The 11,196-nt window shown below is 45.7% G+C and overlaps 1 protein-coding gene across 2 annotated transcripts in view; it reads right to left on the bottom strand.

Annotated features, from left to right (window-relative positions):
* Positions 1-662: 662 nt before the first annotated feature.
* LOC135393820 (isatin hydrolase-like) overlaps positions 663-11,196 on the bottom strand; it is a 112,234-nt gene continuing 101,700 nt past the window's right edge. For both annotated transcript variants that reach the window (XM_064624104.1, XM_064624103.1), the window contains exons 2-4: positions 9,004-9,239; positions 4,462-4,726; positions 663-1,018 (exon numbers count right to left, since the gene is read on the bottom strand). In XM_064624104.1, coding sequence (XP_064480174.1) covers positions 704-1,018; positions 4,462-4,726; positions 9,004-9,230 — 807 coding nt within the window. In that variant the 5' untranslated portion in view covers positions 9,231-9,239 and the 3' untranslated portion in view covers positions 663-703. The remainder of the gene's footprint in view (positions 1,019-4,461; positions 4,727-9,003; positions 9,240-11,196) is intronic.

Raw genomic sequence — 11,196 nt, 5'->3', positions numbered from 1 at the left:
TCAAATAATACCAAAGGATCATGCGAAATATTTCGCTAGAATTCCCCTTTTCATTCCTTTTGCTGCGCACGCTGCGTTCAAATTTAAGCTTTCACTAGCACTTTATAAATAGGCGAACAAAAGAAAACTGTTTCAACAGTTGCCGCGTGCGTCAATCCCGTCGTATGAACGTGTGTATGAGTGAGCAAAAATGTAAGAGTGAAAGGAGAATGAGTGAGAGAGAGTGGCTGGTTTGTCCCTTCAGATGACACACCCTGGAAGTCGCTGAGAAGGCGTGTGTTAGCTTAGCTCAATTGGTAGAGCCCTGGACCGGCAATCCAGAAGAGGTGGGTTCGAGTCCTGCAGCTGGCTAACCTTTTCGGTGACTTTCATCTTCCATCAAAAGAAAACTGGCCGCTATTTTTCTGTTCCTTGAGTAAGAAACAGGTGCTACGTAATTAGCAGCACCTGTTTCTTATACAAGTAGCGTAAAGTTATCATCCGGTTTCCTGTCATCGCTGTCTTTGCGTAGCGCTCGTGAAAGCTTAATTTTGAACACCCTGTATTTGTAAAGTGCGGTATGGTGACAGGATCATCTAAACTCTGCCAACTGGTGAGCATGTATGTGTCACCCACTTTCCTCAGCGACAGAATCCCATCGGTTATCCGGACTGGAAAGTGACCTTGGCACAAAAATAACCTTTATTTTTTCTTCTCTTTCAGTTCATGGCAATATAGCGGCAACCCTGACGGGAGCACCACTTGCGCCCTCATTCTTCATGGGCATGACGAGTGCAGTGGCGCCTCTGGCTGGGACACGATTCAGGTTGGCCATGTTCTCTATGTTGTACATGTTCTTCGCGGCAAGTATACGATGGGTGCGGGACGAATTGGATCGGTCAACCGACGGTGTATCGAGACCCACGCCGTAGATTCGGCGCTGCGTCGTCAGCCAGCGCGCGGTGCGCGGTCGAATAGAAGGATAGTGGCGGTTGCCGTCTTCGTCCAAGCCAAAGTACTGCGTGCGGTTGGGCCATAGCTGTATTCAGGAAGAGAGAGCAGTGTGAACAATGATTACAGATCCTGGCAGCGCTTTTAACTTATTTTCACCAACTGCAGAACGCATTGATACCACTGCGTTATTATTTCATTCATGAGATAAACTGATGTTCTGAGGCTGGAACAACATAGAAGGGACAGATACAAACAAAGCCTCAAATTGCCTAAGAAATCAACGATGAAAGATGAAAGAAGATGTGGGTTCGATCCCTACAGCTGGCTAACCTTTTCAGTGACTTTCATCTTTCATCATTTCATTCATGTCCGTTTCCGTTTACTAAGATGGAGCAGGCCCTGGATAAAAAGCTGCTAATCTGCAGCTTGTGTGTGTTCACTAGGTATAACAGTTTAAGAGACTAAAAGTAACCGAAAATAATGAAGTAATAAGTAACCAAAAGTAACGAATGCAATGCTCACCACTCCCAACTCCAGACCCAAAATAATCCGATCTGCATATTACACGGTGAGGCGATTGCACTGGGGTAAACGCGTTATGTCTCTAAAACGTTAATTTAGTTAAACGCCAAAAACCCCAGTGTTTGGGCAACACAGAAAGGACGTACGCGACAAGGCACTGACAGACACACGATGATTTTAATCAAGACGCACTTGCGCTTAAAATACCATCAATCAAACTCCACCCATCCCAAAGACCACCTCATGTACAACCGTTATCTCCTCCAATATCTTTTGTTACAACCGGCACAATAAAACATCCCCCTCGTTTTTTATGCCTCGCAAAAAATAACAAATTTTCGAAACGATTCCGCCTCGCTGTGTAATTTCACTATAACTTAAGGATTAAATCAATCATCGCTATTACATTAAACGATATATTAAAATAACGAGATTATAACCAGCCACGCAAGATCGCTGTCAACCGGCGCAAATAATACCACAGTAAGAAATGACGGAACGCATTCCGAAATGTATTTTATAGTAAGTCACCAATCGTCCTAACTGCCATTGTCCAAGCTTAATGTGCAGCGGGCAAGAAAGAATCGACTCACGCTGCAGTTTCTGAATACGAAAGATTATTGCCGTTACTTTTGCCCTGCCATTTGAAGCACATTTACATATTCGCCGCACAACAGTTTGGAAAGCGACATGCAAATTGCCGCATCTATCCTTTATACCGTACGGCTGCAGGAAAACGCATCTCCGCTGCGGGAGTAAAAGAAAAAGGAAAGAACAACGTCATTTTGTACAGCGTTCCTCCCATTGGAAAGCAGCGACTCGCAACGGGAAAGAGAAAAGCAGCGACGAGTTGTTTGGTTTGAGTGAAACGGGAATCTAGTTCATCTGTTGGTTGCACGGCTTCAGACGCGTGCTTGACGTATCGGCATTTCCTTGTAATACTTGCACGACGTGTTGGCCGTCGTGGCGAATGTTTTCTCTAGGACATAGTTGAGAGTTGCATACAAATAAGGCGCTATTGAACGGCGATGGTTTCCGGTGTTCCCGTTGCTCAGCTAGTTGCGTGGGTGGTGGTGGTGGTGATGGCGATAGGGCTTGCCGTTGTCGGCCTCACGTATGTTGGCAACGTCACGACTGACGCCCTGGGGGAATGTGCGTCCTGGGCCGACTTCTAAGGGAACTGTGCCGACATATGTCTGAAGGCGTCTGAGGAAAACCCAGGAAAAACCCCAGACAGCACAGCCGGCACCGGGATTCGAACCCGGGTACCTCCCAGTCTCTAGTTGCGTGGAAGCTTCTTCTGCACTGTCGCAGGTTTCACCCACTCTGCTCGCAGGAAACATTCATCGCGGGATTGCACCGAAATGTAAACGTGCACGAGGATCGGATAATTCGTGACAGAGTTGAAGCCACGGGATTTAGTCAAGTATTTTGAACACTTGAAAGTGTCCAGCCAGAGGGGGGTCCAGGGGTTCAGAACCCCCGTGAAATCGTGTACTTGGTATAGTACATTTCGGAGAGGGAAAACGTGAGTGGAACCCTCTCTCCGATGTAAAATTTCCATAGAACGCCTCCGGAAATACAAAAGATTTTTAGAATGCCGTAAGCGCCCTCCAATTCCGACTCTATATCGCTGTCAGCCAATCAGAGCGCGGCCTGCCGAGTCGGAGGCTGATACCTCTTACGGGCAAACGACTCCACGTGCATTTCACCTTCATATGCTGCCCTCTCCAAACAACTCCCTAAGCCTGACAGAGAGACCCTTTCCAAATCAGTCTCGTGAAATCAATATGGCTACCCGCCGAGGCTCGACCACTTTTTCTGGAATCTCACGATGCCAAGGGACCTCTGCCAAATTAAGGTGGCTTTTTTACCCCACCAATGTGAAGCGCGTGTCGAATTTACTCAAGTTCATGATAATTGACACGGATATCGACCAACTACTCCATCGGGGAAAAATAGCCGAAGATCATGTGTTTCGGAGCGCGCACGGCCTAGCTCTCGGTCACCTTTTTTTGCGGGTAACATCTCATTACGGCCGAAGTCTCATTACGGCCGAAAATCCTTTAATCCCCAAGTGTCTCGTTACGGCCAAAGTCTCAATACGGCCGAAGGTAGTCTCATTACGGCCGAAAATGTCTCATAACTGCCAAAAAAAAAGTCATAGTCCGACGAAAGAGGGTTGGTAAACCCACACAGGGATATTCGAAAAAGTGAGGGATCTTGAAATGGGGAGAGGGAAGGCATCATCCCCGCGGAAGCCGGATGCGATAAACCATGCCTGTCTAATCTGGTACCGAAGCAAGAAAATAAAAACACTTTTCCTACTAGTCCTGTGTTGTGCGAGTTTAGCAACCTCCTTTCGTCGGACTGAGAGCGACGGCGTACAAAAAGTGGTCGAGCGCTAGGTTGTGGGCGCTCCGAAACGCATGATGTTCTACTATTTTTTTTTTCAATGGGTTAGCTCATCAATATCCGTGTCAGTTATCATGAACTTGAGTAAATTCGGCACGCATTTCACATTGGTGGGATAAAACATCGAACTTTAGTTGGAAAATTTCCTAGTTCAGTTCGTAAAAACTGACATAATAAAACTTCAGTTAGATGACATTCACATCAGAATGTGACAAAAACCTAGTAAGAACAAATGCCGTTGACCGCGTGACTGTAGGTGACGTAGTTCTTTTTACTATAATGTAATGACGCGTTTCCTGAGGCACCCCGTAGATACGCAATACAGTTACATTCGTGACATAAGTCACATCCTGAAAACACAAAACACAATCAACATGCAACGAAAGTGCATGTAAAGCACGGTCAGAAATGGGCCAATAACAGAAACAACGCTTGTAACGGGGACGTACTATATAAGATGCGCTACCATTGCACGACAATCATTTTGCACGCCAGTCTGTCCCCATCCGGCATCGTCGCTCACTTCAATACGATTATGAGTAAAAGACTTTATCATTAATGTAATCCAATGAACACAAGCATCGTACTAACCCTTCCTCTTCCGGAGCGCATGACAATGAGAGAGTCATTTGGCAGAGGCCCATGCTTTGACTCCCACCGTTGAAGATCCCCGATAGAGAGCTGGTAGTCGGAATTATTAGCCGCCTTTGTTTTCACGTCGATAAGAGCGATGGGGATGCCCACTAGCCGCCACAGCGGGATCTGCGAAGCCGTCCAGCCGTTTTTGTCAAAGTGGACGGGGGCATCCAGGTGTGTGCCGCCGTGGGTTGCTGTCGTCAGCACATCCGCCTGGTACCTGCTCAGAGAAAACATGAGAGTTACGAGCACAGCTTCGTCGCGTACGTGATGTACAACCGCGTTTCGAGAAAATGGGCATGGATCGCGTTCAATAAAGTTATAGTTCTCTCCATAACCTTATTGAAAGAAATGTATGTGGTATAGGAGCGTTTGTCTCAACAAACTCTCCTGTAAGACGTTTCGCTCGAAGTCGTTGTATTCCCGGAGTTATCTGGAGGACGAAACTAGAGAGCCTGTCATGCGTTCGCGTCGACTTGTTCGCTTGCCCGAGTTTCACTCTGGGGTGGTCACGTGAGAACGAAGATGACAGCCAGCACGAGACAGAGAGGACGCTGCCTGGGGGCGCGTTCCTCGCCCTTTCGTAGCTTCGCAAGTTCGCCTTTGCTCCGCCTTCGCTTGCGCTGCGTGGGAGGCCGCAGAATGGTCAGGGTCGTGTCCACCGCTAGGTCGCAGATTGGCATGTTTGCGTCGACTCCGCCCATCACCGTAGCAACAGGGAGGCCACGTGATACGCTTTTCAGGGTGAGCGCTAAATAGCCGTTCCCTGCCATATCCCGTGCGCCTATAAACGTCAGCGCTGGGAGACGCGTTGGGAGGAGGTTAGGTGCAGGTAACGCTACGGACACTACCCAAGAACATCCATATAGAGATGAATATCCACATACGTCCATACGGCGTCCCGCTTATTGGTGGTAGCCAAGGTCGCGCTGAAGACTGCGAGGAAATGGGTTCGAATCCTACCACCTGCTGCGCTATATGAGGTTTTCCTTGATTTTTCTGAAGGCTTTCCAGACGAAAGTCAACACAGTTTCCCCTGAAGTCGGCCCACGACGCACACTAACCACCCTTGTCCCCCACTCCTTCCTGCAGTCCTCTCTCCATCTGTCCTCATCCGTACGCCGCTCATAGCCACAGTTGCTTCGCGGCGCTAACACGAAAGTAAAAATAAAAATAATAAATAATGAAATGTGATGAATTCGTGGCATGTGACTATGACGCGGATTTGGTCGATGTTCACAGGCTACACTGACTGGTAATTCCCCGGATTTCTAGGCCTATGCCTTCTTTTCCCGTATTTTTGCCTGTATTTTCTTTCGTGTAGTTCAACAGTGTATTCAATACAAGAGAACGCACCTGTAACTTTTCTACAGTAAGTATTGGCCAACCTCCTATAGAGCGGGTTTAGCTGTATTGGTTTCTTTTGTGCATGAATTTGCAGTTTTCTGTAATGACATTTTTTAACGCTTGAACGGATTTTCGGATCGACTCACAAACCGGTAAAAATCGAAACGTCAAAGCAAAAATATATTGCGTAAAATTTAAATTTTGCATATCTAACATAATGCCAGCTGTGTGTTTATTGTATATTTCGTGCGTTGCGCAGCAATATTTCGCAAGTGTGACGTCTTGTCCTTTCGAGTGTGACGTCTTGTCACAAGTATTGTCCTTCAAACGGTGTGGAGCAGCCGGTATCCACGTTGATGGACCCTTTATCCCTTCCCCCTTTTTTTTCGGAATAGCAAGCCGGCTCTTTGCCTGGCTAACCTTTCCTTTCTTTTTTTCTTAATAAACATATCCCCCCCCCCTTTATCCCATAATTACGTTGCAAACCTCTCCGGCCTCTCTCTTTTACCATTTGAACGGGTTTTTAACTTCTTTCAAGACATTGGCATTTTAACTGCATTGTAGTTTTAGTTATTTGATTTTTATGTCATTTGATACTCTAACTGTAAAGTCTTGTTTTAACTAAATCACTATACTTTTAATTTGTACTTTTCTTACCATTGTCTTGGCGCATTATGGCCTTCGTCGCTTATGCGCCAGGAAAACCTGAATCATCATCATCATCCTCTCCGGCCTCTACGCCACATTTATCTATTTCCGTCCCACACTAGTTCCACATAACGATCTCGTTAGTTGGCAACGAGCATTCTGACGTCAAGTGACGGAAAACCGCAAGCTAACTCCGTTTTCAGCTTACCGACTAATTAGAGAAATTCCTATACCCAGCTCAGCTCCAACGCATTCCGACGCGCAGCCTTTTTTTCTTTCCGCTTAAAGGGGCCTAATTTAATTGGCCCACTGCGACGCCTGAATAAGTAATTTGTTCCATTTATTTCATCCTAACGCAGAAGATCGAAAATACAAGCGCGACAGGTGAATAGCGCGTTCACTCCCGTAACAGGTATTATTAAACACACGTTTTATACTTCATGCATGAAAAGCGAAGTTCTTCCTGTTACATCTTGTTCTTTCTCTGGCTCTCTTTCTTTTTTTTTTTTTCTTTTTCCATCCTTCGTCCATCGCTAATCTTTACATGTGGCGAAGTACGAAACTATGCTTGGAACGCCGCGCCCATTAATTACGTATCGTAATTTCCGATAATGGCTGAGAGATACAGCGTCACGTGGTCTTGAGGGAAGGATAAAAAAGAGCGAGCGAATGAGAAAGAAATTCAAAAGCCGAACAAGCTCGAGTGCAGGAATTTTGACGGCGGAGGAAATTAAAGATCGAAAGAGAAAATAGCGCCGGCTAAAAATCGAAGTCGTTTTTTTCTTCCTCTTTGGCTTGGTTGTTTGTTTACGTGTTTTGTTTCTAAAAGTGGGTGAGTAATCTGAGTTTAATAAGTTTCCTCGTTCGGAATTGAAGTACCGGGTGTGTTTAGGAGTTGTTTTATAAATAACGCCCGGTCGATGATTGGGCTTGCTGCGCGATGGCGCGCCTAGCGATAAGGTTCGTGCGACCACTTGAACTTTGAGTGCAGGTGCTACAGAGACAGGAAATATTGATTCAGATAAATTCCCAAGCAGCACAATGTACTGAAAGTCGAGTGCAATAGGGGTGGACGGTACGTGTCTTATCAATGTTCTTTAGTTTCACGAGTCTGTTCAAGGTCTTTCACTTACCCATCCACCCCTGTTGCACTCGACTTTCAGTACATTGTGCTGCTTGAGTTTGCGCTTTCCAGGAGAGGTAAACATGTGAAAATGAAAGTGCCAGGTTTCATCCACAGAAATCTGTGATGGTCGCATACGACGGTGATAACGTTGTGAATGAGCGTCGTTAGACATTCGAAATCATTCAAAAACGCATGTCAAGTTTCCACAGACTCCTTCCTACCTTCTTCAGCAGTCGTTTGATAACATGAGAAACAGAGTTAACGTGTAATCTTAGAGCGAATTCAGCTGGTAAAAATCACACGACTGCTTCAATCCAATGTGCGTCGTCGCGTTTCACTGGTCCGATAAAATGGCGTAGATAGAGGCTGGCGGTGGACGAACTCCATAATGAAGGTGCCTGGGCAACGGGCAGGAGACAGAGAAAACACAACACGTTGTGTTTTCTCTGTCTTCTGCCCATTCCTCGGGCACCTTCATTATGGATTTCATTGGTCCTTCAGTTTGTTCTTCGTTCGTTTCTAGGCTGAACCCACACTGGCACACCACACAGGTAATCCAGAAGATGTGGGTTCGAGTCCTACAGCTGGCTAACCTTTTCAGTGACTTTCATCTATCATCGTTAATTTCTTAGGCAATTTGAGGCTTTGTATGTATTTGTCCCTTCTATGTTGTCCCAGCCTCAGGACATCAGTTCTTTCATGTTCAACACTACACAGCGCTGCACGAAAATGACCAGCGGAATTCGCTATTAGTTGTTGTTATTGATTTATTTAGAATACGTTAAACACCCAAACGGGTACAACATAACGGAGGAGTTGGGCGACAATAACACCGTCCACCGTGATATATCGAGTGATATAAAATCTTGCGCCATACATTGGGCACAACCTGCGAAGAAAGATGCCCTAACTGTTTCTTACTCTGTGTGGCTGGGAAATTGCTACGTTGGCTGAGTCATACAGCCTTATGCCGTTCAAGTTGACCAAGGGCACATATTTACGTAGACTGTTGCATTCAGGAGACCATTCGCGAAGTTCAGTGACAATTTGCAGTCCTGGGGAGTAAATGTCGGAACTAAATGTCGGGTTACGGGACTGAAACCGGGAGTAATTGCAGACTAGGGGAGTAGAAGCTGCAACTACTCCCCATTTTACTCCTTTAGAGTGTACATGATGAGTACACTCCTACCTCTTAGAGTGTACATGATGAGTACGGTAGGCCTGCCAAGAGGCAACCCGCGCTAAGGAAACCTACTCTGTCGTGCCCGCGCATAATGGCTGGCTAGTACGAGGATCAGGAAGAATTAAGCTCGATCTTTGTACGCCTCGTGAGAAATGAGATGGGCACAAGCGGTAATTACAGAACAGATACTCACCAACCGAAGGACGGATCATCAATCGTGGTGATGTTGAGGCGAAAGCGGTCGTCTTCATTCCAATACAGCGTCTCATTATTGAACGGGTAGGAAAGATCGACGATGCGTCGACTGCAAACGTTTGTCAGAGCACTCAGGTCTCTATCACAGGTGTCAGCAGGTCGCACAGATTGCAACAGCGCGTATCCCGACAGCACACGGAACAGCCACAACGCTCGCGCATGCATTCTTCAAACCTGAAATGAGAAATGTAGCATCCGTGCTCTCTGTAAGAGACTGCACTTCGCAAGACTAACCGTGGCGCTCTCTACTGACTCATTGAGGTGACATGGTACGCTCCTATTTTCCTCGAGGAGATTTTGGGCTTCTCAACAGATAACGTTCATTTATAGGATTACGTATAACAGATAGGCATTCACTGAGGTCGAAAGGGAACAGATGAAAGAAATAAGGATGTCACTGGTTGTGACTGTTGGTCTGCAAGGTCGGAAGCAAGAAGGAGAATAGGGTCAGTTGTCTTCAGAAAGATAAGAGCGAGATTGGGGAAGGTTTTGATTGATGGGAAACCTTGGTTGTGCATGCCGCAGTGTTGTACTCGTTACCGATACTCGTTACTTGAGAAAAAAAGTATCGAAATACCGATATCGATACCCCTTTTTTAAAGTAATGGAGTACTGCTGAAAAAAATCTGTTAGTGTAGGAAAAAAGTTATTGAAAAGAAAGTAACGCGATACTTTTCGCGATACTTTTGTTTGAAATTTGACGATGATGCAACATAGAAATATCGCTTTCGTCAAATGTTTTGCAGTAAAGCTAAAGCATAATTCATATGTAGCTCGGGCACGTTATGCTTTACTTTTATCATGGTTTTGCTAAACTTTTATCACGGTTAGTACGAACCGTGCTTTTATCAATAGCTGGTTCGCGAAGACGTCTTCAGTAATCCTTGCAGGCCGTGATCTCTCCGGCAGCTAACAGAGGCCAGTGTGGCAATATTACGTTAGTGTCAGGCCCACAGGTACCATGGAGTCTAATGCCCAAGGAATCCTATCCGAAGTTAACAATGCCACACTATATGTGGGACATGGTAGCTTATAGTTAGGGCCTGACTTTTTCGGGTTTTATTTTTGGCTAAATTCGGGGGGTAAATATCGGGTGATATTTTTCATTTGAAAATTCGGGTGTATTCGGGTTAAATCCCGTTACGGCATATTCTGTCGTCAGGAATTCGGGTGATTTTTTTTTTGTTTTATAAAAATTTGTCTTAACATGGAACTAATGTTTAGCAATGTTATCAAACTTTATTTTAATGCACGCTTATGAGTGTGCCACGCGACCCGGACGTTTTCGGGTAGATTCGGGTTAAACCCGAATTTTACAGATTTCGTTCGGGGGGTAAATATCGAGCGGATACGGGTTTAACCCTAAAATGTCAGGCCCTACTTATAGTTAGGGAGTGACTTTTTCGGGTTAAATGCTTTTCTCACATTCGGGGGATAAAAATCGGGCGCTATTTTTAAGTCTGTAATTCGAGGAAAAATCGGGCGATAATTGTGCCTTCGCGTGTTACCGGGTGTTTTTGTTTCCTAACCTCTCTTTTCGTTTTCTTTTTTTGGGGGGGATTGTGAGCTTCCAGCGGTAATCCCCGATGACATAGACAGTGTTGATACACATGGGTGTATTTGGGTGTATGCACATGAGTGGGTATTACTGGGAACGTAAGTAACCCATTCTTACATGAGTTACACGTGGCGACCTTTGTTCGTTCTCAGTGGAAACGTCACTTGAGGACTTCATAGTGAATGGAATTCCGGGAGAAATCGGGTTCAACTCGAATTGGTCGGAGGTCAATTCGGGGTGGGGAATAACCGGGCGGAATCGGGTTTAACCCGAAAAAGTCACTCGCTACTTAGAGTGGAATCCAGAGCGCACTGTCAAAGACTTGCCATCTGTTCGTTGATCTCAGTTCTTTTCTTTGACACTGCGTGGTTATTTCCTCCAGTTTCAAAGAAAAACAGTGAACATGGGTTAGGTATAATTCCGGTTGCGGAGGACGTAGGTGTGTCCGCAGGCTTCTTGTCGATGGTTAGGAGGACCATTGACAATGAATAAGAGTGAGAAATATGGTCGGTGAAGAAAGGGCAGGGCACCAAAAAGTTATCTGTATTGGTTAACGATGCAGATATCGCGTTA

The sequence above is a fragment of the Ornithodoros turicata genome, chromosome 5 (genome assembly GCF_037126465.1).
Source record: "Ornithodoros turicata isolate Travis chromosome 5, ASM3712646v1, whole genome shotgun sequence".
In the NCBI taxonomy this organism is placed as follows: Eukaryota; Metazoa; Arthropoda; class Arachnida; order Ixodida; family Argasidae; genus Ornithodoros; species Ornithodoros turicata.
The sequence above is the reverse complement of the archived record's forward strand: the minus strand, read 5'-3'. Positions and strand labels throughout refer to the sequence as shown.